General features: G+C 37.0%; 1 protein-coding gene across 3 annotated transcripts in view; it reads right to left on the bottom strand.

The window, feature by feature from the left end:
* CADPS2 (calcium dependent secretion activator 2) overlaps positions 1-26,356 on the bottom strand; it is a 282,475-nt gene that overhangs the window by 125,690 nt on the left and 130,429 nt on the right. For all 3 annotated transcript variants that reach the window (XM_041471490.1, XM_041471489.1, XM_041471488.1), the window contains exons 7-8: positions 20,781-20,892; positions 10,054-10,193 (exon numbers count right to left, since the gene is read on the bottom strand). In XM_041471490.1, coding sequence (XP_041327424.1) covers positions 10,054-10,193; positions 20,781-20,892 — 252 coding nt within the window. The remainder of the gene's footprint in view (positions 1-10,053; positions 10,194-20,780; positions 20,893-26,356) is intronic.

Genomic DNA, 26,356 nt, shown 5'->3' on the forward strand with positions numbered 1-26,356 from the left:
ACCCATAGATATTTTTCACATGAAGTCTGTTGTGATTAAGCTAAGTGAGTTTTGATCTAAATTTGTATCTCAGCTTTTACAAATATTTCAGATTAATTTCTATGGAATAAATGAAGAATGACACCTTAATTAGTAATGCTTCCCTTGGCAATTAGGATTCTCTTGGCTTCTTTCAGCAATTAAAGTGGCAGTAGCATATCATTAAGATCTTCAAAGATTCCCTGCGCCTCCTCAGAGGCAATTACTGTGCGAAGGGTTGAAAATCAGGCTCATAGCTATAATCTGCTCTCTAAGTATCTAGCAGCAGGATAAACACTTTTGCTTCTTTCTTCCACAGTAATTTTGAATTAACCCATTATAATTATCCAATCAATCATTAATGCAATTTTAATGTGTCATTTTTCATGAAGTTCAATTTAATTTTTAAAAAGTAACTGATTATAGTAAATTGATTTTGTAAAAGTGTGTGATAGTAAAATCATTTAAATGAAGACAGTTATCACATTAGCACTGTTCTCCATGACAAGATGCTAACATTCATTTAGCACAATGAAATACCAGCATTAAGAAAAAAGTAGCAGAACAGAAAATACTCTCATGAGACACCTTGGTATAATAATAGGAACACCTTAATCACTAAAAGTGCAGCTTATAACGTACATAGGAAATGTTTACCATAATATATACAAGTGTATGTTTCGTTATAAATGTTAAAATGAGGACAGGTTTTCCAGAATTTAGCAAGATAAAGTTACACCTACGTGAAGGACATTTTTGAACCACTGACAAAATAAACAATATACACCATTGTTTTTGAACTCAATTTAATTGTTTATTAATTATGGACCAAAATTTGACCAATATTTCGGCAGAAATAGAAATCCACTATTAATTTTTTTACATTTTCTGTTACTTTCTCAGTATTCTCATTCCAAATGTTGGAAGTCCTTGAAATACTCGGGTTTACTCTGTGCTGAGATTTATGAGTTTGATCTTGCAGAAAGGGATACTCACGTGCTTGTGTTCAGGGTCTCAGGGTCTTGGATCTTTGGAGTCAGCAACTGTCTGTGATTTACTCTTGAAAAGAAAGATTATCCCCTCTTCATAAGTTTTCTTGAAAAGCTCTTACGGTTTCAAAAGAATCATGTTAACTTCACGCTGTAGTTAACTTACAGATCAACCATGCCAGTCTTTTCCAGCAGATGAAGTATTATGAAGTATTATTCAATGAAGTATTCTGAAGTTTGCATTCAGGATATTTTCATAGCAGTTTGTGACATACCCTTCTCAGGATTTTTCACTGAGTAAAGAAAATATGCTCTAGACGTAGATTTGTGGTGCTAGATGTTAGATGACACTTTGGCACACCTTGATGTAAAGTAAGGAGCAGGCATTCCTGAATATGCAGTGGTATTTGCTGTGCTGCAGACTTCAGGTGCTGATTGCGGTTTTTTACCAACCCCACATTTTTTCTTCAACAATACACTGTGTTTGAAATTCAAAGAAAGCCTATTTCATCAGCCACACAACATATCTTCCATGAGTGGTAAAAACCTTGCATTAATACAGTTTGCTTCAGCACTACAGAGCCACTTACAGCTACAGTGCTTGTCTTGATCAAACCTGAGATTGACATGCTAGGTGTAGACTAGGAACATGGATTGGGAAATGAAACTTTTTAGTTCACACTTCTTTTGTCTTTGAAGTCAAATAAACTCAGCTGAAACTTTAATACTTCTTTATGCCTTCCTGTCAGAAATTACAATGAAATCTATTGCCCAGTGTCTTCAAAGTATATGGCAAGTAAATACATGGTCACATTGTCCATGAATTGAGTCTGAACATAAGCCAACTCTAATTCAAAAGTGTTGTGAACATGTCAGTGACCCCAACAGTCCTGTAGTGCAGGTACTGGCATCACTGTGTCAATGCCTGGGTTTTGTGTTGGGTTTTGGCCAACTATTATGGCTCCACACCTCTGCTACCAAGTCCCATGACCTCTTCCATCAGAGTAAAAGAAATCTCCACTTCCCTTTTGCTTCATAAATAAGTTTCATTATGAAACAATTCCCTTTGGAAATATACACTGTTGTTAATTTTCTGTATTCCAGACATACCCATTAGCTTGTAAGGTACTCTTTGGAAAAGAGTTCCTCAGTGTGAGTAGATGGGAATGAGGTTCTTTGGACAACTTGGGTGCTAGAGGCCAGCTAGACTGAGCGAACATTGTTGCATCCCATTAGCCAATAACAGGACAGTCAAGAAAAACTGCAAACAATATAAATTCATGGTGAGAGGGAGAGACTAAGTTTTACTTAGACGCAGCTGAGATGAATACACACAATTCCTGTGATGGGATCATCTTGCAGCAGACTGCTGCATCCCACTGTGCTGCAACAAGTAGCAAGATTTCACAAGGCAACAACTGTGACAAACAGGAATCAGGAATATTTTGTTATTTGGTTAGTGAATCAAGAACACATCTTTACTTTGTGGTAATCATCCCTTTCCTACACATGATGAAGACTGGCTGGGGATTATCTTTTCACAGAGGAGTTTCAAAGGCACAAAGCTAGTAGAAAAATCTCCCATTTGTATATGGATTGCTGGTCATCTCAAAAAAACGCTGGCAGTGGGCAGTCTCTCAAGCATTTTTAGAAAGATTTGCCTTCTAAATTTATTTGAGACTAATTAGGAGTAATTGTAGTAGAAATGACAAAGATACTAACTACTGTTCTGAGTGCAACTTTTCTCTATATATAGAGAAAAGTTTACCTTACTACCTCCAGTGCACCTTTTCTGTTTTTCAATTGCCAGTGTCTTAGCACTGATAAACCAACATGTCAAGGTACCCCACCCTGCCTAGTAGTTGCTTGGAGAAAACTCAGAGAATGATTACATAGCCTAAACACCTAAATTTTTTGGCTGCTATAGTGAGGCCATATGATTGAATGATCAGAAAAGAATGCAAACTATCTGATATTATGTAAAGCTTGCAAAATTCAAACAAACTCAACAGCTTCCATCGGACTTCTCCTATGCTTCCTGGTCTTGAATTCAAACCAAAAAGTAAGCATTCTACCAAAGGACAAGGGAGAACTTTGCTCTTTGAGGCAGTAGCTGAAGTCATTGCTCTGCTACCCTTTTCTAAGAAGAAATGCTACAGCAGCAAACAGAAAGCTAGATGGTGCTACTATGCTGACCATGATTACAACCAGATATGCAGCACACAAACTTGGAAAAATGAATCAAATACTATAAAGGGATCCAGAAGAGTTTACATGCGTAGATGAAGAAATGGTGTAATTAGGTAAGTATTTGAGTATTTTAACATTTGGTTCAGGAAATTAGGCTATATTTGTAAGAAATGAAAAAGCAAAATTAATCTCTCGGATAATCTGCTCTTGCTTTTAAAAGAGAAAATCATTAAGGAGAAACATATTTTCAGTAACTGTTGAAAAGTGGTATACAAAGTTTTATCTCATAGATCACATCACTAATTGAAGAAGTCTGTGCTTCATATTACCATATAATACCAAGCATTAGTAAGGATTTTCTAAAATGTTGGAAACATCTTAAATATTATTAGGTTACTAACACTTTCCTTCACTTTGAAGCAATTCTACACCTATTCATTTAAGAAAAACGAAACTTGAAGTTTTAAATTAGAAAAAAATTCTTTCTATTTCGTCCTTTTACTGTTGGTAAAACAATTTTTTAAGTTATTCTGACATATTTGTATATTTTGACTCAGACTAAGGAATGGCACATTTCAAATTATGAAGGTTTATCTGTGACAGGGATCTTGCAGTGCTTGGTAAGAGAAGTGTGATTGTATTCCTGGCATCTTACTTTATCTGTACAATTAACCTAGAGTTGCAATAGAGTAATTTCTATGTATTCACCTTGCATGTTTTTCTGAAATAATAAAAGTGGGAGCAGATCTCATCAGATTGCACAAACCCAGATTGCACATCTTTAAGTTGCAAAGGTAATTCTCTTTCTCATCCTGCCCCTCTTTGCCAGGTGACCACCCCCATTCTGGCTGACTCCAGTGCCCCCGAGGCTGCTCTCAGCTGAGTTATGAGCTCAGTAGCAGCAATGACTGTGGTCTATCCAGGTGACAGGCACACACGACAGCCCTACCACTGAGAAGCCAGCAGACCCCAGTGCCATCCTCAGCTTTGTCACCAAACTGCGCGTGACCTTGGGTGATCTCTGTGTATTCCTGCGTTTCATTTCACTCAGCTGCAAACCAGATTATATTCATCTTCCTCTCTAAGGATGTGTGACAAGTGTCATAAAAATGAGAAGAAAAAATTACTTATCCTCTAATTCTACATCTGAGAAGACTGCTAACCAGAGCATTTATCTCACAGATTTCCTTTAGTTCTGAAACTACAGCAGCAGGAGGAGAAATGTGATCCTTCAGTCACATTCAGGAACCAGTACCTATATTTACTGTTTATAAATGCTCTCCTAAGAACATCTCGGCCAATTTCAAGTGCAAAAGAGAGAAAAAAACCCCCAAAACATTAGCAAATTAATGGTGATCTTTATATTCTAAAAATACAATTATAAACAAAAAACCACAAAGCATCAACAAGTTGTGACAGAAAAATCATTTCACACAGATTCTTTATTATTAGGGAGACAACAATTTTCAAGAAGTCACTGAAATGCTTTCTTTACAGATGAGAGAGAAAATGCTAAATGCTCATAGAATGTTTTTAGGGTTTATTTATTCCAAATGCAAAAGTATAAGAAATTGAAGGTATATCAGTTCCATATGCAATATGTCATAGAAGAAAGCAGAACAGAACATAAAAGAATGAATTTTGCCCTTCAAATCTTGGAAAAAGTTCAGGGCAAGAGTGGGGCTGAAATGTTTTACTTTGGAAGTCAAACCCAAACACTACCACTTAGTAATACTGTCCTGTTCAGGCTGTTTAATTAGTAAAATTTAATTTTACTTTATTTATTTTCCCCTTTTTTTTTTTTTTTTTGTGGTAAGACCACTGACCATTACAAATCCTTTTAAAGCAAGCTTTAAAAAAAAATCTCAGTATTCCTTTTTCATTTCTAGATTGGAAGCAACAGAATAATACCTTTTAGTTACCACTAGGCTATGCTAAGATACAACTCAATCTACTTTTTAAAATAATGCATGATTTAAATGCACGCAGATGTGCAAAGGCACATCAAAAAACCCCCATGCATTAGAGAAGATATTTAGAGTAACCCACAGATCTTGAGTCAATTAACCTGTCCTGCTGGGGTTTTAAACCCTAATATAATTATGAATTAAGGAGATCCAACTGAGCCTTCCTGAAGCAAACAGTACCTCCCGAATGCTGCTATTGTAACTCAACAGAAATAAACAGGCTTTTAGCATTTCACAGAGGAAGTTTTTAGCTCAGATTTTACTTCTTTCCTGTGATGACCTATTTTAGATTCAAGATTGCAACAGAAAAAAAAAAAATTAGAAATGCTAAAAAATCTTTTGTATGGATGTTTGCTTTACTAAGTAAAGGAGATTTTAAAAGTATCTGGTATGTGGTCATAATTATAGATAAGGGAAAGGTTACCACATTATGTGAGAAAGTAAATGCAATACACATTATGAGAAAGGAATCTGGAATATCATGAATTGTCAATACTTGGAACTGTTCTACAAATCCCTATTAAAGAGCGATATTTACCTTGCCACTACTCAGACTAGCTGTGAATGCTTTGCCTTGTAATGTATTGACAGGAGTAAGATACAAAAGGATAATTATCTATCAGTCAAGTTAATTCGCACTTTGAGAGCCTTTCATGCAAAAATAAAAATAAAAATGTAAAATAAGTAATAAGATTATGTTTACTGTAAGATGTATAATAGTGCTCCATTTTTTAAAGCATGTAACAGAATACATAGAAAAAATATAAATTGTTTCCTTAATTTTTTTAAGGTCAAATTAGTGGAGTTACACTAGATTGACTGTATTAATGTGTCAACATAAAAATAAACCTCTTTTTTGGAAAAGGACAAATGAACTGCAATTGAGATTCTCAGTAGTGTTGAGTCATAAAGATTTTTATTTCTTGCTCTTAGAAAGGTTACAATTCATAATTAAAAATCCCTTTATAATCTAATTTTAAATATAAATTTTGGTTATGACTGTGGGAATCAAAGCGAGAACATGACTTGAAGGTGCAGTCCAGAATTCTATTTGTGACTTTAGTACAAGACAGTATCATTTGTAGAATTAAATATTCTTGAAGCATAAATGCAAGACAAGTTTTGAAGTCTTCCAATATATCCCCTGTGTTAGTAAGTAAAGTCAGTCTTAAAAAGGGGAAAATTTTCTCAAGAGATAAAATGGAAAACCACCATTAGATTTGGCCTATGGGTTTTGCCAACCCTGCAGAACCTGAAATATTTGGGCACAGTTCCCATATCTACAAAACTGTCTCTTACTGTAATTATCTTAGAGTATTAATCTACTAAAACCCATCCTTCTGCAATTGGCTGTAGGACAAAATTTGAATTCAACTCTGAATAAATTTTCAGACTCTTATCTGAAAAACATTATGTAATGCCAAGAGATTGCCTTTTTTTCCTTTGAGAGACAACGAATCTTGTATGTTACTTTGTTAACTCTGACATACAGAAAATGTAAGTTGTCTAGTTCAAACATTGGTTAAGGATAAGGCCTGAGATAAAATACAAATTAAGAATTATAAATTAGCTGGGTTGAACACACTAACTACACTAGAAGTCTACTATAAGGGTTGTAAAATTCAACTTGCAGACATGATGAAATTCCAGAAGAAAGGATGATCACATTCTGTCATCCTTTTATATCTGTTCCTTTTATGTACTCTGTGACCCTGTACTTAAATATATGACAACATTCTAATAATAGAATAGAATAGAATAGAAAAGACATAGACAAAAATCTCCCTGTCATTTTCACTATTCAGGATAGCAGCAGCTGCCTTTGAACTCTTCAGCACCTGATGTTATCCTATGGCCTCCTTCATTATGTTTTATGCAGACCCTGCTTTACAGAGAGACTCGAATTTCCATATTGTGCAGGTTTTCCAGGGAATTGCAGAGCCTGGCACTGTTATAACCCTGCTCAGCAGAGCACAAACCTTTGGCTGAGCAAAGTGACAGTGCCTCCACTCCCACAGCTCCTCCAGAGTGTGGGAACATTTTCTACCAGATGCTTCCCAAGATTCACCTTCATATGTGTATGATCCTGGAGGTGGTACTATTTTCCCTCAATAACAAGACAACTGAAATACTAAAAGTTTTAGTCTTCAGACATTAATTTTTAGGATATTTGTACTTGAACAGCACAATGAATATTTAAAGCCCCATTTCCACTGACTTCAGCTAATAGCTGTTAGTAGCATGCACCTCTATGAAATCAGATTCCAATTTATCAAACTGGATACAGGAAACAAATAACATACCATCAGTTACTACAGGAAGTCTTACAAGTCTTTCTGTGCAGCACAAAATAGGAATAAAAGTCAGTTTCTTTCAAGCAACCCTCAACTATTTTAACTGCAAAATATTCCTCTGCCTTTCTGATGATACTGCCTGTCATCCATCACATGTTTCTATTGCCTTCACAAATGCAGATTTCCCTGATAACACAGCATCAGTTCAGACCCAGAACAGCTTTAATATGTGTGTTGAAGCAGATGGGAATTCCTCTTGAAAAAACAGTAAATGACCACTTAATACTAATACTTACCCAGGAAGTCAAGAGAAGGCTGCAGGGAGTGCCTGGATGATGGCTCTTCATAACATTAATAGTTCCTGACTGTACACACTAACAATTCTGCTTGCAGGTGTTTTTTTCCCTCCAAATAAATAACCTTTTCCTTCCTCTCACTGCAACTCCAGTGTTTCCTACAGTACCTCATCAATCTCTTCAATGGTTATTGAAGGAATTATAAAGTTTTTATTTCATTTCACATATGTTAATATTGGAGAAGTCCACATATCTATTGTTGCCTTAACTCTCCTTAACAAGTGTCTACATAATAATCCTTATAGCTAATAGCTATAAAGAAAAGGAAATGATGACTGACCTAGAGCATTTTTGGTGGAAAGAACTACATATCTGCCTGAAGAATAGTCACACTAATGACCCTGAAGTAAAATGTAGAAGTAAATCACAGTGCCAGGAGATGAGTATTCAAAATCAATCTGAGGAAGCAACCATCAGCAGCAGACAAAAGGGATAATGGTTGAACTAAATTATTGACAGCAATAGTTGATTGAGTTCTTTAATGGTCAGACAAGAGTACTGATATAAACCAGTATGGAAAACTGAATTGGGGAGGTGAGGAAGACCCTCTGAAGACCCAGAAGAACAGCTCCTTACCAAGAAAGCCTCTGGGGAAACACAGGAGCATGATGAGAGGAAACACTGGAGCTTTCTCCTTGTTGCTGGATCCAGTTGCATGTTATACTCTAATTTGGGTTGCAGACAGCATGACCCTGACATTATCAGTGACCTGATTAAAAACTGGAACTTCTCCTAGTCATTGCTTGGGATAGGTGCACGGCAGCACAACATGGCAGCACGACATACCCCTGACGTGTTTAGGGTGGAAGTTTGCAATTGACCCAGGTCATGTGCAGATGAATCTCTTGGACATCATTCTTTGCTGATGTGCTTCATGTCAGCCTGCCTCCATGGCTGCCTTTTGACAAGGCTGCTGAAGAGGGCAGGCAGGAAGCACCGTGCCTCCCTGCACCCTGCACTACTGCAGCAGCTGAATACCTCCAGCAGCAGGAAACTGAATCCACGCTAGTGGGCTGGATCTAGGCAAAGGTGTGCCACCACCACCAAACCATTTCACAGGTGTTTGGTGAGTGCAAATGAATGGGGCAGAAGGTGGGACTCACAGGACAGCATCATGCTTTAGTACAAACACTTTGCTCTGCTCTCTACTCCAACTTATTCGTGTCACCTGAGTCTTCCTGCTTTCTCCTGCTACATTATCCCATTTCCCCTACGTATTTGCTGCCCTGCTTTGAAGTTCTCTCAGTTCTAGTCTCCAAGCACAGTAGCTCCAGTCCCCTGTTGACTCCATGATTGGTTTCCCTCTCCTTCCTCACAGCTCCTGGTCACCAGCCACTGGTCTCCATGCAGCAAGTCCCATTGTTGCAGTCCTAATCATTTGTATCTAAGTTTCACAAAACCAAAATGAGGCATACGATTGATACCTGGGAAATTTGAGCTCAATTGATTAACACTTTGACAAAACTTAAGTCAGTTTGGTTGCTTTTTTAAAGAAAGCATAATGCATAGGAAATTTTGGCAATTACTGCCTGTGTACAATGGGCAGAATACAAGCAGGAGGAGACTAAAAAGAAACCTATACAGCGTGGACATACATTGATTCTTTTTGATTGCTTGATAACAAAAGACACAAACTTGCTTACTGTCAGCAACACTACCTGTTTTTGCAGGTGGGCTGAGGAATAGTGGCAGCAGTTGATTAAAGGAGCTGTCTTCATGAATAATCTATTCCACACAGTTTCGGTGTTAGACAGAAAAACATCCTTAAACTAGCATTCATAGATAAATTTTTTTCAAGAGAAAGACCATACAGCAGACAGAGAAAGGAAGACTATGTGGCAAATACCACTTTATTCAGGTATATAATTAATGCTATTTTAATGGGAAAGTATGTTTCTCCTAAATATTTTTTAACAAAGTGCCATAAATTGTAACATTCAAAACCAGTATCTTAATGAGACTGTACTCTTAGTTCTGCATTTTAGATGAAGCTTGTCATCTGTATTTACACATCACTGAACATCTGAAATGAACGTTATTCCTGACTAGTCCAAACTTTTTGGATAAAATGAAGATATAACATAATACCATAGTATAGGAAATGTTTCAGACATTTACAATGTGTTACAAACTTTATGATTTTAGATAATTTGTTAAATTCTTTTTAGATACTTTGTTAAAACACAGGCACAGTGAGACAAAATAATAAAATAGAGACAGCCAGGAAATGGGCACTCACCCACAGTGCTTCATGTGAGGTGGTTTATCCATTCTCACTGCCAGTTTAATTTTCAGGTCACTGTCCTGGCTGTTTTTGGGAACTATCATTTTATGCAGATCAGGAGACTTTGGGCTATTGGACGTTGGATATAACACAACCTGCAAGTCATGAAAAGAAAAAGTTCAGCAAGCTGATTTAAAAAAACTGCTTGTAATCTTTAATGGAAACATCTAAGCAGTGAAGATTCTTGTTGCATCTCCTCCAATACGAAAGATGACTAAAAAAGATTTCCTAAATCTAATAAACCAGCTGTCTCAATCTCATTGTAACAGACCAATTTCAAAAATTAACTCCTTCCTTCTCTTACAAATGGGAATTTTCATATTATGAGTTAATAAAATTTCCTCCTGTTAATACATTTTGAATGAACTTCTTTTTTTTTTTTTTTAAAGGAAGAGTTGGCATTTCAAAAGGGTCATGTACAATTAAATAGGAACTTAAACTTTTACATTATTCAGTGCTCTGCTGGAAACACCCTTTTGAAGTCATTTGTAGTAGCCTTATGCAATGGATCAGCCCTCAGTGGTGGCATTGCTTGGGAGAAGATAACCAAAGTGTATGTCTTGTTACTGTCTCCAATTTTTGATCAATAACATTAATAAAAATCAATTTTAGTAAAACACCACAGAAATTGTAGATCAATTCCAAAGCACCTTTGCTTCAAATGGAATATAATAGATGTAAGACATTATGTCCAATTCACACGTGATATGACACAATCCTTTTGTGCAATCCACAGTAATAGACATAAAAACCCCCAAACCATTGAATTTTAAATATTTATTTTTTAAAACATTTATATAAATTTCTTGAAACTTTTATTAACAAGTAATTTTAGATTAGTGTAAGTCACAAGCTGTTAAATATTTATATACTGTCCAAAAAGTGTATCCATTTATAGTCAGTACAATTAATAATTACTGCTTCATCAAATCCTTACCCAAAGTGACATGTTCAGCAGTTAAATGCTGCTGAAACATAATTTCCTTTCATTCTTATCATAAACACTACTTTTGACTCTGGACTTCAAAGTATTGTAAAGTATTAGAATTTAGACTCTGAAGTATTCTAAACATACTACTTGGGAGACTTTCATAACATTCAGTGAGTTCTGAATTACAACCACCGTGAATTACTGTTATCATTTCAAAAGTAACAACACTCCAAAAAGAATCATTCTTTGCATCTTTCATTTCTTGAAAAATAAAATCAATCATTATGTTAACCATCAAGTTAATTTCCTACACATAGTACTTGTGTCATACATATAAAACACAATATATTGTCCTCTGTGTTACTACAAAGGTTAAGGATTTGAGCAAAACTGTCCAAGCAAGTATAAATGTAACAGATGTTATTAAGTCAAAAATATTACAAGTGTCATTCAGATCTAATCATCTGAAAGATGGTGTAAGTGGAAGGCCTTCAGTTTCTCATCTCAGTATTTTGCAGAAGCACATTCTGTTAATATCAGGAGCTCCAGTCAAGCAGAGAAATATGATGCATCACTCCTAATCAAATATGCAACCTTTGTAAAACCAGTGGAAGAATTAACCTGTCAGATCTATTGAGTACATTCAGTACCTTTTAAACCAATAGCAGAAGAATCCTGATTTCAGCAAACCAGGTTACTTTTTTTTCTTTTTGCAAATGCACAGAAACCACTACTTATAACAGAGCTTATTCCTTCTTTCTGGTTTTCATTCTGAGTAAAAGGCATTCCTTAAATAATATTTAAAAACATTATGAGCATGGCAACCTTTGCGTTCTGATGTACAAAGAGGGAAATTATTTTTAGTTTATTTATCCCTTTAACTGCAAGGTTATATAAGCAGAATTATTATACATTCCTTGCATTTAATCACTAGGCATTCGCACAGGACTGTAGGTGATGTTAAGAATTTTTCCTTTTCTACAGTCTGTAGTTCCTGTTGTCCTGTAACAGCTTATTACAGCTCATGCATCTCAAGTGACATCTTTCTCCTGTCAACTTCCTGAGTTTTCAGAATGCTGATGAAAATAAAAGTAGACAAGTGTATAATTAATTTATATCTGTGGTAGTGACAATTCCTTTTCTGAATTTTATAAGGAGTATTACGGAGCTTCAATTTCAAAGCTCTCACAAAGAATAAGTATCTGTCAGACTATTTGAATATGCACTGTGCTGGGTTTGTATTACATTTTGTCATGCCTTCCAGCTTTAAATGAGAGTTTGAAAGAACTTTGTAATCAAACTTTTTGTTACGAAAACACACACAAAGCATTTGACAAGCATTAATTATCTTTGCAATAACCTTCATACTAATATTGCCCTTAAGGGCATTGATAGCTACTGTGTACCACAGCATCAGGTGGCACAAGCTGCAAGCTCACACAAAATCACTGAAACCAAAACACTTGGCAACTTCTCCTTGATAAGAAAAGTAAAAAATTGCTGAAATTTCTATTAAAAGCATTCTCTCCACTATGAAACACTGCAGTGTAAGGTCATTGCCACTGTCCATGGAGAAACTTCCTAAGGTTATTCTGTCTCAGATTTCCTTAAGGATTTAAATCTTCTGGTTGTTTCATAATCTACTTTAAAAAATGAAATGGTTTCAACTCAAATGTCTTCTCTGGCAGATATAAGAATCACCTAGAAGATATCCTCACTGTGTCTAAAACTTTTATAAATTTAATAGAATTGCTACTGAATCATGTATTTCTGTATTACATCATGTATTTCTGAAGTTTATTTTATTTTATTTTGATCTATTTTATTGTTCATATACCTGTGGATATCACCATGGTAGTTTATTCAGCAGCAGCACAGAGCATTATGAGTTTTTAGTACAGGAAAGTGTTTACCATAATTACACTAACAGGTAATCAACATTAAAAAGTATAATGAACTATTAATGACTAGAAAGCTACATAGCAAACATAGCTGCTATGCATTGCATTGCTTCAACTCATTTAAGGCAAATTAATAGTATCAGAACAGCGTGGGTTGAGATAATTCAGTAAATTTAATCATCTCATAATCATTAAAAATACTTGACCATGTGTTCCAATTATATCTAGCATTATATTTCCTCAGATCACACTGTAACTGAAAAAGTGTCAAGTTGATTTTATGACCCTTCTCATCTGGATAAAAAATAAACACAAAAATCTTAAATATTATAGATCATCACTTGTAGGCATTTGTGCCAAGTGATATTCTCAAAATATTGTTTCTTAGTTGTGAATGACTGAAAATGTTTCTTTACCTTAAAAGTTGACAGGCAGAAAGATTTTGAAGCTAATATCACTTGACAACTAAATTAATCACCATTTTTGTGATTTCATTATTTATTTAGGTCCCCACTGGATCACAATAGAAGAAGTTAATTTAAGCACACTTGTGCCAAACAGTCAATCCAGACAAGCAACTATTAATTCTATTTTTGGCCCATTGATCATATCTTCTTTTAAAGTTATGAAAGAAAGGTTGAGTTGTCCAAAGTACTCTAAAAGCTTGAACAAAAAAAGCTGGGGGCATTCTTGCTTTCTTATAGAAGATAACTGAACAAAAGATTCAGAGTCAAAAGCACTGTACTGAAGTATCTCCTACTGGTACTCCCATGTTGAGATAAAGCTCTCAAGCTAACCATTCCTGGCTGCAGTTGTCCTGTTGTCAAAAAAAAATATGCAGCCTTCAAAAGGGACTCATGAAGACAAGAGGCAAAGAGACTAACTAGACCTCGAAAAAAATCAAGAGTCAAGATATTCTCTACACTTTCCCCCACCTGACACCTGTGGCTGCCTGTCAGCCAACTTATGTCCTCACACTCTGGATGGTCCTCCAGTCCCCTACTTCCACCAAACCCCATGATTTTCAACAGCCAAACCCAAGTGATGGAGTTACCCACACTTTCGACCCAAGTATTTGAGATGAGAAAGATTTTTCAAGTAGGGATGATCTAAGACAAATTTTGAGATCTTAGAGTCTGGGCACCAGACCTGGGTAATCAGGGTAATTCTGAGCCGACTATGCTGAGTTTCGGCTCACTGTCACAAGCAAAAGAGATCAACGTGAAGAAGATCTGCATCTTAATGCCTGGCTGAAGAGGCAGGTGATGTTTAGCATGCTATTACTGAAAATCATTATCTCGCCTTCAGTACAGACAGAACTGTAAAAAAAAGAAAGATGCAGCCTATCCACAGTCTCCTCTTCATAACGCAGCCTGGGTCATCTTCAGAAACCAAACCAAACCTCAGCCTAGCCTCATCCTCAGGGATGCTACTGATGCATGGGGCTGTCCTGGTGTCTCCCAATCCTGCCCTGTGCCCTGATACCCCAGGGAGTTGCTCCTGCTTCTGGCATCCAGCCTCCTATCCTTTCTTCAAACTCTATAGTCTCCAACAGAAAAGCTAGAAAATTTTCTGCGACAAAAGTTCTTATGCCTGATGTGGTCTTTCAGAATACAAATGGTGCTACAAATGCTGGTTTTTTTCTGCTGATCAAAAGAGCATTTATTTTTTTTATCTTCTTCCATACATAGGATGAAAAATTTTAACCTCATATCTTAAGGTCTGGCTAAGTTACAAACAGTTGAGAACTGAATATACATTACGTGGTCTTAATCATAACAGCTTTGTGATGTCTCTTTAGAATAAACAACACACTCCTAGTCATGCAACAAATTCCACAATGAACTAGAGAAACCAAGCTTTCTAACTCTCATACTCTATGAGACACATTTCTACCTCAATTTGTGATTATTTAAAGCTATGAAAAACAGTGCTGGACACATAAGATCACACATTCCATCGACTGCATTTGTTGAAGGTTTCATCATGCAACAGGACTAATTAATACAATAAAAGCATTTTCTTTCATGTTTTAAAATGCAGCGATTTGAAAAGATGCCAGTGCAAACAGAGAGGATAGGCAAAATTTAAGTTATGAAGCAAGTACTCATGATTATTAGGCGCATGCAAATTTATGCTGCTGGTCATCCTCTGAACAAATATCATAGAAAAATCTCCAAATTAAATATGCTGTTTCACTGATTTGAAAATAGTTGTAGAATAAAAATTATTGAAGCTGGTTTGGGATATTAAATAATTGACTAGAGAAACCCTTTAATGTTATGTTGCTAGTGAACTCTGGCCCCAGCCTCACTTATGGGACATCTGGTTTTGAAAGAAATGCCTACTGACTCTTCACAAGGTACCTTCTGCTCTAACTTGAAAGTCTGGAGCCTTTCTGTGTTGTCAGCCCCTTTCCCAAAGACTGGCTAATGTCAGAAAGCCAGAAGCTGCTGTCAGTGTGACAAGAAGCTCTGTCAAAGGCCCCAGCAGCAGCCTGCCAAGCACAGCACTGCACTCACTTTCCCTGAGCATTAAGTCATGACACCCTGCTGCCAGGAGGAGGAAGAAAAAGAATCTAAAGAAGAGACTTAAAATTGGAGGTAGAAAGGGGAAAGGAGATGTCTCTCTTGAGAGTAATTCCCTTACAAAAGTTATCACCTTGGGAACCCCTAAAGAATGGATTAATAAGAGCTCGATTCCCGAGGGAGCTTATGAGTTTTCTATGCAAGCTCCATCATCTTACCTATTGAGTGATCTCTTGCTTTTTGGCTATGATTGTATTATGTCTGAAACCGCAAGACAAGGCTTTGGGTAACAGGTGGTTAAAAAGAAACAAAAAACAACAGAGAAATTGAATAGACATATGGTGAGAGAGCTATCTAGAATACTGCTGATGAAAATGAACTGGGAAGACTTCACCATTTATACAATCAATCTCTGTTGATGGTGCTGGCTGAACACTAACCCTAACAGGCCTTAGCAATTGATGAAAGTAGTCTTTGAGTCCTTCCCAAAGAGCCTCTCCCTGACATTTAAGAGAGACAAGGCCTGAATGCAAAGAATCTCAAGGATTTCAATGAGAGGTACTCTCAAAGAAGCTACTGAGAACCTCCCTGTTAGAATGGAAACAATAACACTCAGACATCACAGAGTGCTGACAGGCAAACTAGGGAGCAAAAGACAAAGTGGGAGTAGAAGCAATCTCTTATAATTTTCCGAACTTAAAAAAGAAAGACAGAAGAACTCAGGCCTGAGAAACCGCAGTAATTTCAAAGCGCGATGGAGAAACACAATCCCCAGGATGGCAGGCTTTAAATTAACAGTCACAGAATGAAACTGTCTCTGCTCAGGGGCTCTTTGAATGTGGCACAGAAGATAAACAACATGCTCAGTGCAGTTGACATCCAGAAACCCATCAATCCTGTGAATATGGGTACCTAGCCAATACTGCTATTTTATAATTTTAAATCAAGCACAGAGTAACAGCACTAAAGGAAAAAAACCCAAAAAGCATAGCTGCACAGCTAATTATTGCCGGTTGCAGCTGACTGAGACAAGCAGGCTGTGAGACAATAGTTCTCTTTTAATTGAATAGTCAGACCAACAAGGCTGAAATATTCTTATATTTAAAAAGTATCAGCGATCAAACACCACCTGCTGCTCTCACATTGTATCCACATGTGTGCTGAGCACGCACAAGGGCTGTCACTTTGAATTACTTACTAGGTCTCAACATCTTTATACACAAAGTACTGAACAAGTAAAAGTGGTGTCAGATCCCTGTGTTTCAGAAATCACCAGGCTGATTTTTTCAGAAGTAGTTATACCAAACTCTGAAGGCTTCTTCACACTTTCTCAGCCGCTGCACGTACAAATGCAAACATCAATTCTGCTTTCTGTATGCACATACACACACTATTCAAGTGGCCAGATCAGTATCAGTCACATAAAATCTGTACCACAAATTTCAAAGATATTTGACTAAAGTTCTTAACATCAGAATAAGATTAGCTTCAAAGACGCAGCTGCTTCCCTTTCTAGAAGTTAAAGTCAGGGGTTCAATTCACTGTATGTAGAGGTCTGCACAAACAGACACACACCACCCCAAAAACTCATGTTCTGCAGAACTCAAATCCAAATAACATCCTTTCCCCTTTTGTGCAGCACACATCTTTGTTTTTAATCTCAGTGAAAAACTGAATTTGTACAACTGTTCTCCAGTTTGTGTAGAAAAGAGAATAGATGTTAAGATTTATTTTTGTTTGAAAGTGGTCAGCAGGAAGCCAGAAGAATATCCTGCAGCAAGCAAAATATTCTCTTGGGATTCACAGCCGGACTTATTGGTATTTTTGGAGGAAGACAGTCATATCAGACAAGGGACATAGCAAGTATTACTTCCTTTCAGTTAATCATGTCTTAAATGCTTTGAAGGGAAGAGATGTTAAGTACAAACATCAGCCCTTCTATCACTTGGTGCTGACCTGGTGGCTTCCACAGCAGAGGTTGTGAGGCCCCAGCCTGAGTTTTCAAACGTGGAGTATAAAAAGCTGCAGGTATGATCTGTCCTCTCTGGCCTGCATCCCCTGTGCTCCCCAATGAGCTAATTACTTCTGCAAATAAGCAGTGTCTTCTCTGCAAATGAGGGGCCTGCTGATATCAGGGTCTACATCTTAAGTTCATAAGTTAGAGACATCACCATCCACTGATGGGTTCAATGGAAATATCTTCTCCTCTATGGTACGGGGGACACCTTTGCTGGCTCCATATTTCATGCTAAATCTCTGTTCCTAAAAAACTGACCCCTTGGTGGTGGAAGAAACGCTTTGGTATGTGATGGAAGTTCAAAATTCAAATCATGTAACTTGATGCTGTCTTCTATTTCTAATTATAGATTAAACAGAACAAAACCTTCAGGATAACTGCAAGGTATTGGAAATGCAAGCTTCAGTAATGTAGAAAAGTGGCATCAGGTCAAGACACACACTTTTAAGAAAGTACTTGACAGATGAAAATTAATGTCCACAGTAAGCCTACCTCAGGAGGGGTAGGTTTGAGTTGAATTATTAAGTACAGGAAAAATACCAGTAGGCAGTATCTTCAGACCTTTCCCAAGGCTAAGAAACCTAGCTGGATGAGATGGACTGATCCACTGCATTGTAATGACCACACATAAAGTTGCCAAACTTTATAAAAATTAAGCTTATCCAGTGGGATCCTACATATTTTCAAATACGACTTGAATTTAAATCTCTCAGACCTGAAAACAAAGACATCGCCAACAAAAGAAGAGCTTGAAAGCTACAATGTGTACCACAAGAGTACATAGTACTGCAAATTATTTGGTAAAAATTCTGTCAAATCTTCTCCCAACCTCCCCTGAAGCTAGCAACCACCTCTCACAAATACTCTGGTTAAATCAGAGAAGTAAGTTGGAAGACTTATTTTTCTCCTGAATTAAGGATCTAACCATGAGCTGAAGTTGCCTGTCAGCAACCACAGGTTTTACCAGACCTGGGAAGTGCAGAAGAGCAGACACTCAAACAGGCTACTGCACAGCCAACATGCCCTTTTAATGTTATTTTTCACTGCTAAGGACCATGTGCAGTACATAGGGTCATTGTGGGAGGTTTATCTTTCACTGACTTATCTCTCTCAGAAGGTATTCTTTGGCAAGGATATTTTCATAAATGATATGTGGATACTTTTGGTAAGTCAGGAGTGTATTTAGAAAAGCAGTATCCAGGCATCTCTTGGATACTCCTATTCCCAATCTCAGCACAAGCTTTCATGCAAGGTGAAAAAAGGTGATGGCCATTTTACTTTTTCAATGCAGGAAAAAATAAAAAAAAACAGCAAAAAGAAATTATTTTAATAGGCTTATTTTGGTACAAACTGCCAAATCTCAAAGCATCTGATAAAAGCAAGCAGACTCTCTCCCAGCAAATACCAGGAAAGTAAGAATCAGAAAGAGAAGATTGCTCTTCCCTATCTCATCTTTTATAGATCTTGCTTTGCATCTGGGAAAGCTGGGTCAGACTCCAACAACAGGGCACTGAGGTCACTATCCCCTCTCAATTATCTTTTTTTTTTCTCTTTCCCCTCATCCCTCCCAACCAAGATACTTTCTTTAAACTGCTTTGACCAGCTGACAAACACAGATGTGTCAGAAGGCAGCCAGGAGTGTGCAGGGAGAGGAAAGAGTAAAAAACCTAGAAACCAATCATCTGTGGCCACAGGACACAAAAGGAAAAAGATATATTCAATATTTTACATTTGAAATGTATTTATTCTTTAAAATTAAATTTGAAATCTTTTTAACCTCCTGTCCTAGAAACTTAGACAAGCTGCAGCCTAAGAAAGCAGACCAAGGCTGGTACCTGAACTTTGGCTATTTGAGGTTGCAGAAACAGAGGATCTTGCTAAAACCTCTGATACTTAGCCTCTTTATATCGATGATGCTTCTTTTTTTCTATGACTCCTTGGCAATGAGTATGCTGGCTACTGTTCACAATGGCCACATAGTCCCTCCTCCACTGTCCTTCACCTTGGCACTTGACTTCCCTTTTGCTTCTTTGAAATGACTGTGCAAAGAGACAAAACTTCTCTGTGTTTAGTAACACCATGCAGTTCCTGCAATTTCACCCTTTCAGTGTCTCTTTTATTGTTCTGAATCCAGATATTGGTGACTCTGGTTTGCTCGGTTGCACACCTGTGGCACCTTTGTGCCTGTCACACTGCCTGGCTGGCTCTTGCCAGGGTGCTACCCCTGTGGGAACCTTCCCCATGCAGATCCCACCTACACCTTGACCAAGTGACCTTGGAAGCCCCTTAGAAGGATATGAGATGAGGCAAGAAATAATCCTGAAGATAAAGTCCTGACCTTGACAAGTGACACAATGCATGGGACAACGTGTCTTAGCGTAACCACCCGTGCTCAGAGAACACAAAGTGCAGAAGCACCCTGCTCTTTCCAAAAAATTGTGCTTGCTTGAATGAGGAACAGCCAGGACTCTGATTGTAGAACTAAGCATTAAAATGTGAGCTATCTTCCATGTGCTACATGTCAGAGGGGAAAATTTCAACAGAAGAAGAGGGGGAGATTTGCAGAGCCTCTATTCACCCTAACCTCTTCTTTCTATGATACATTGCACTCTCTAGCTCTTGACTTTGGCCTAAGAATTTACAAGATAAATTGGATAAATTTACAGAATCTGCAGAATAGTCTGAGTTGGAAGGGACCCAGAAGGATCATTGAATCCAGCTATTAAGTGGGTGGCCCATATGGTGATCGAACCCATGACCTTGGCATTATTAGCACTGTCCTCTGACTAACTGAGCCAATATCAGATTATCCTGCTGAGATAAGGAAAACACAAAAACGGAGGAAAAACTAATGGAGTACAAGAACAAGCTCTTACTTTACTCTCACATATTATTCCTCACTCCTCTCCCATTCTGCTCCATCCTTCCAGCACTTAAGTCCTTCCTTTCCTTACCTCCATTGTTTGCTACATTTATTACATGCCAAGTCTTATCTTTCTCCCTTTCACTCCTAACTTGAATAGTTAAAAACATTGATATGTCATGTAGAAATTAATGTTTTAAATAAGACAAAGAGAACCACCATGGATGCCTGATGTAAGTTTCTGAAAGGTAATTAAGTCAACCTACCACGTTTTGAACACAGGTAAATGTCAACCTTATATAAAAAAAACACTGTTTGATAGAGCCACAGCAGAACAGGCTGGTAATGAAGGCCTTATACCATTTTATGGCACATTTTATCAATATTCACACTTCTAGCCATCATTTCTCACATATTTCTCTTCTCTGCACATAATACTCACTCTTCCCAGTTCTTTATCTTCAAGTGCCAGCACCCCGGTGCTTTCTGTAAAGAGTTTTACTTTGACAACAGGCCGAGGGTGAGTAGTGGTGAAATCCCCTTGGGTTCCCCATCTGCAATAAAAAAACCAACAAAATTGAACTGGGGCTGAGTACAGGCCTGAGAGTGATAGCACTTTTAATCTTTTTGTAGAATATTTATCACTGCACTGTTACAACTTAATTTTCAAGCTTTAGGAGGAGGAGGGTGGGAAAGAAAAGGGAGGTACATTTTTGAACATCCAAGATCAAATATATACATAGAAAAAATGGCTTTTCTCTACGATAAAACAAATCAGAGCTTTTCTGTATGACTTTTGTCATAAAATATCAATCAAAAAATTTTTAATGGCAAAACTGAAAGAAAAGAAATTATATCTTAATAGAGAAAAAAGAACCAAGCAAGAAGGCAAATAAAGTGAGATCTATTTTCCATGAAACATATTCACTATCTTCTGCATACCAGCCAAATTAATTTACCAAAGAACCATGTCACAATTCACTTCAGGCAACCACAGCATGAATAAATTAGGAGACTTAGGCAGAGAAAATTTTATATTTTATATTATATATATTTTACAACTAAGAATGTAGGAAAAATGGAAACACAAATGCAAATAATAGGAAAAAAATATTATCAAAGTGAATATAACTCTGCAAAACAATTACTGCCAACAGGCTCCATGCTTTTGAGAACTTTAATTAGGCAGACAAACTTCTACTCATTAATCTCTTATCTTAGTTAAGACACTTGGTTTGCCAGCCTTCCCCCCCTCCTCCCTGTGTGTCAGTGGTACAAAAAACAAAAGTTAAACAAATTAGGTTGCAACTTCCTTCAATGATCTATTCCATCATCCTGGACAACCACATGGAGCTCATTGCATTAACTGATTACACTGATTGTGATTATGCTACTAGGTACAAACAAAATGCAAAAAGTAAGCACAGCTCCAGTTTCTCCTGCTTTTGTCCATTCTGTGAGATATTACAATTATCATTGTAATATCTCACATTGGTTTCTTGTAATATCTCACACCATTGTGTGAGATATTACAAGAAACCAATAAAATAAACAGATGACCTTAAGAGTATGCTCTATAAAATGATGCATTACACAAGCCAAAATCATAGACTCCCATCTAGGAAAAGCAGTAATTTTCATTTACATTCAAGAATACACAACCTCTCCAGTATTGCAATGTGAACATAGAATAGCAATTTTCCAGCAAAGGGATCTATCAGTCAAAAGAAAATGCTTCAATTAGCATGAGTTACAGACTTCAAGACCAAGTCTAGAAAGTAATACGCAATCAAAACCAAAAAGCTTTAAGGAAGCAGCAGTTCTGTATAACCCAGTCCTACAGATGGCTGTACATGCCTGACTCTGCAAGTGAGGTTCACCATAAACTAACCAAATCTTGCACTCAATTCTGTCTTCTTCGCTCTCACTAGGTTAGGTAGATGCTTAATCTGTCTGTGGTGTGCATAGCTTTAGCCTCAGCAAAGTGGTAATAGAAATAGGAACTCTGACAAATTACCTTCCTGAGTGAGAGAAAACCTGTTTATGATCTGATGATAGATGCTGCAGCTTCAGAATAAGACAATGCCTAGCACTACTGCTTTTCACAGTGGTGGTGCAAGGGGTAGGTTTTGTCACAATACAGAAATGAAATTTCCAAGGAGAAAGCACCTTTATAAAAGATGAGGTAGTTATATTTTTAGTTTGGCCTCCTGATCCCAGTATTCAGGAAGCATGGTGCCTTGAATTTGGAAACACAATCTAAGCACTTTGATAGCTGCACCCTCTCTCTCAGCTTCCAGAGGCATTAAACTGTGCATGCCATATTGGACAGCACCACACCAAAAAACCCAAGAGAGACTCCCATTAAAATAACAAAACAAACCCAAACCCTCTCTACAAAAGTCTAGTGTCAGCATGAATTCATACAAAAGAGAAGAGAAAGAAGAGGTCATGCTGACTGAAGGGAACAGACCCAGCCCATTCAATGAAGAGAACACCACCTGCAGCAACTCAGCTGCTTCAAACTGAGCACCAGGTGTGTGCTTCAGCATTTGCTGGGGTTGAGCAGCCTAGCATCAAGTGTAAAGAACTTCCTGGAAAGTGGTGCAGCTTTCTTTGGAGACCCAGGCTCCATCTCTGTAGGAAACAGCTGGCAGGGATGGGGCACACATGATCCTTGCCCAAGGAGCTGAGAGAATTTGCTCCTTCTCCAGTTTAGAGGCACAGTGAGAGAATGATGAGAATGGGAGTAACATTGGGTCATCCACCTGTTGTTGGCACTTACGTAGTACTAGAAATCACCTTTAACATTGAATCTGATCACCAGCCTTGACTGACATCCTTCTCTCATCCCTTGCTCCATCTGCAGCAGTAAGTGAAAATCTTGGGCTGAAAAAGAATGGCTTGAATCAATTCCTAAAGCTTAATGTTCATGGTAGAAATATTTCATGCAGTGATCTGCATGCTCCTGGACGATTAGGACTTCAGCTGACTCCCACAGCTTCTCAGGAACATTTCTTTGGAAGTGAATAATCTGTCAGACCTGATGATCACAGAATTTACTGCCTAGGTCTTAATATCATCTTAATATCAATTCTTCATGAAAGAGCTCATGAGAAATCATGTTCTGTTAGAAAAGGCAAATCCAGATTGCATCCCTTACTAACACACTTACTTGTGGGCATTTGATGTTGCCAATATAATAGCAAAGTACACGTACCTAATTTTTTTCTTCCTTGTGTATTCTTAGAACACAAGTCCTATTTCTTTGAAGCATCATGTTTTTGCAGAGGTATGAATTCACACCACTTGAAATCAGCAGCCAAAAGAGTGGTATCATGTTGATTTTAGTTTGCTCCTTCCAAGAAAGAACATAAGAGACCCAGTACTCCAAGCAAACTGACTTTATCTAGATAGATTGAGTCCACCTATATGCTGTTCATTTAAAAGCACATTATTATGTTATTATGCATACTATTACTACATCAGGCAACAACTGAAGCAGAAGTCAGTAATGACAGCCTAATCCAAACTCCAGTTTGTAGTCCAACTTGTATGAATGTTCATGCTAATAACAATTTGCAATTTGCATTTTTTTGTTTTGTCAGTATGAAATGAGGTGTAGCAATACGAATGGCCTTTTTGGCTGTAGTTTGCACTGTCAACATCTCCTAATAAACTTCAGTTCTGTTAGAAATAAGATGATATCTGTAAAGATTGTGCCATGAATAATATAACAAGATACCAGGAACTCAGTATTTATTAAGGATGACCCAAAATAAAGGAAAGACTGAATAAAGCATGCAGGTGTACCTAAGCTAGCCTATTTTGAAATATTCTTTACTGTTCTGAAATTAGATAGGTGTTCAAGATCTGTCAGATTTCAACTTTATTTTCTTCCCTGGCTATTTCTTTTATGACAGCTGGCCAGACTCCTGTCAACAAATGAACAATTTGTTTATTCTTCCTGTTTATGAATAATACTTCATTTTAACCGAATTCCATTTAAATGGATATCACACTTTCAGCTTCTATATCTGAGAGTATAAAAAATGGTATCAGATTTTCAGCATACAGGTCAATTTAAAATTCATTACAACATACATGCAAAGAATGACTTTGAATAAGGTACTGTCCTATCACCAGCTGTGACTAAGAACTGTGTAATTAAATTGCATCAATCTTACCAAGATTGTAAATACAGTATTCCTAGCCAATAAATAAGACTTTACTGAATCACTTGTTATTTCCACAGTAAAATTCCATCAATTTTCCCCATACTTTTGGATATTTATTCTAGACCTATATATCTTTTCAAGGAGCTGGTGAGTTTAATGGTGAAAATAGGTTAGCAGAATACCTAATAATTAAGGAAATCAATACCTGAATAGTAATGATCATTATGAAAATCTTGATCACCATTACGTGATTTCTTGTTTCAACTATTAGATTTTATGTGCTAGTATAATTACATCCACTTTGTTTCTCAAAAATCTAATTCTTTTCATCCAAAACAAATTTGTTGCCTGTCAAATGCATTTTTTGACCCCTATTAAAGCATTAACATTTCTGGTTCTTGCATTTTCTAAGCTCTTGGGAGTGAACATCACCTTTAAAAGCCAAGCTGCTACGTATAAATCAGACAAATCAATGCCAAGTTTGGGGTTGCACTCTGATATTATTCCTGCAGAAAACACAGTACTTCCCAGAAAAAAAAAAAAATTTCTGAAACACAAATATTGAAGTCAACCACCATACAAAAGACTGTTCACATTATTCACAAGACAAAAACTTTTAAATTGTTTATTGAACTACTTTCTGTTTTAAACAAGAACTAACAATGTGATCTCCAGAATCTGAATGCCGAATAAAAAAAAAGCTGCTTTTGTTTATATTTTAACTTTCAACATCAATAACTGAAATGTTTTCTGCATGAAAGTAAATCTTACAGCTGACTTCTACTTTTCATGCAGGTGAACCTTTAAGCTGAAACCTGGCTTTCTGTGAAAAGAGAAGCAATTCTTTTGTGCCATTTTGATCTTGTTTGAGTCAAAGTATATAGTGGCAAGGCAACCCCCAGCCGGGCAACAATGAGCTTTGACTGCATGATTGCAAAAGGCTGAACAAATGCTTTATTAAGCTACATTATATTATACTAAACACTATACTACACTGTACTAATACTAAACTAACAAAAAAACCCATGACCCTTTCAGACAGTCATGACACAGCTCTGACCCAGCTGGTCAATCAATCCAAGACACCCGTCACCAGTGTCCAGTTAAGAAACTACCTACTGGTAAACAATCTCCGTAACACATTCCACATGTGCCAAACAACAGCAGCAAGTAGAGATAAGAATTGTTTTTCTTTGTCTGAGCTTTCTCACAGCCTTCCCTAGGATTTTTCCTGGGAATGTTGTGCCTGCTGCTCTCTGTGAAGAGAGCTGAAGCCACAAAAGTACATTGCAGATAATTTATTTACAGCTTGCTCTGCTACAGAGCTCCTGAAGGAAGGATGCAAGAAAGATCAAGCAAATTAATTAATCTATCTTATGAAATTGTTATTGGCAAACAGTGTACATTTAGTAAATCTTAACTACAAAGAAAAATGCAATGCTTCGTGTTTGTAATAGCATATGTATTAACTAGCAAATGTATGCAAATGATGGAAACAAAAAACCAACCACATCCACACCTTTGGAAGAGTCAATGATTTTTGAGAATTGGTCCAATGATTCTTGTTAATGTGAAAAATTTTGATGCTGAAAGTGTTCAGATGGGAAGTGCAAAATTTTAGACAAAACAAGTATGGATCTCATGCAATATTTACATTAAATAAGTACCATTATAGCATGGTTGTTTGTTAGTTTGTTTAAATCTTGCTAGATAAACTGTTGAAAGTAACAATAATTTCAATATTAACTGCTGCAGTGAGCTCACTTTTAGCTGCACTTTTAGCTGCAGCTCATGCAGCACACTGGATACCTCTAAAACTACCAACTTTAAGTCTTAAAAA

Source organism: Pyrgilauda ruficollis, unplaced genomic scaffold (genome assembly GCF_017590135.1).
Source record: "Pyrgilauda ruficollis isolate IOZ18807 unplaced genomic scaffold, ASM1759013v1 scaffold27, whole genome shotgun sequence".
Taxonomy (NCBI): Eukaryota; Metazoa; Chordata; class Aves; order Passeriformes; family Passeridae; genus Pyrgilauda; species Pyrgilauda ruficollis.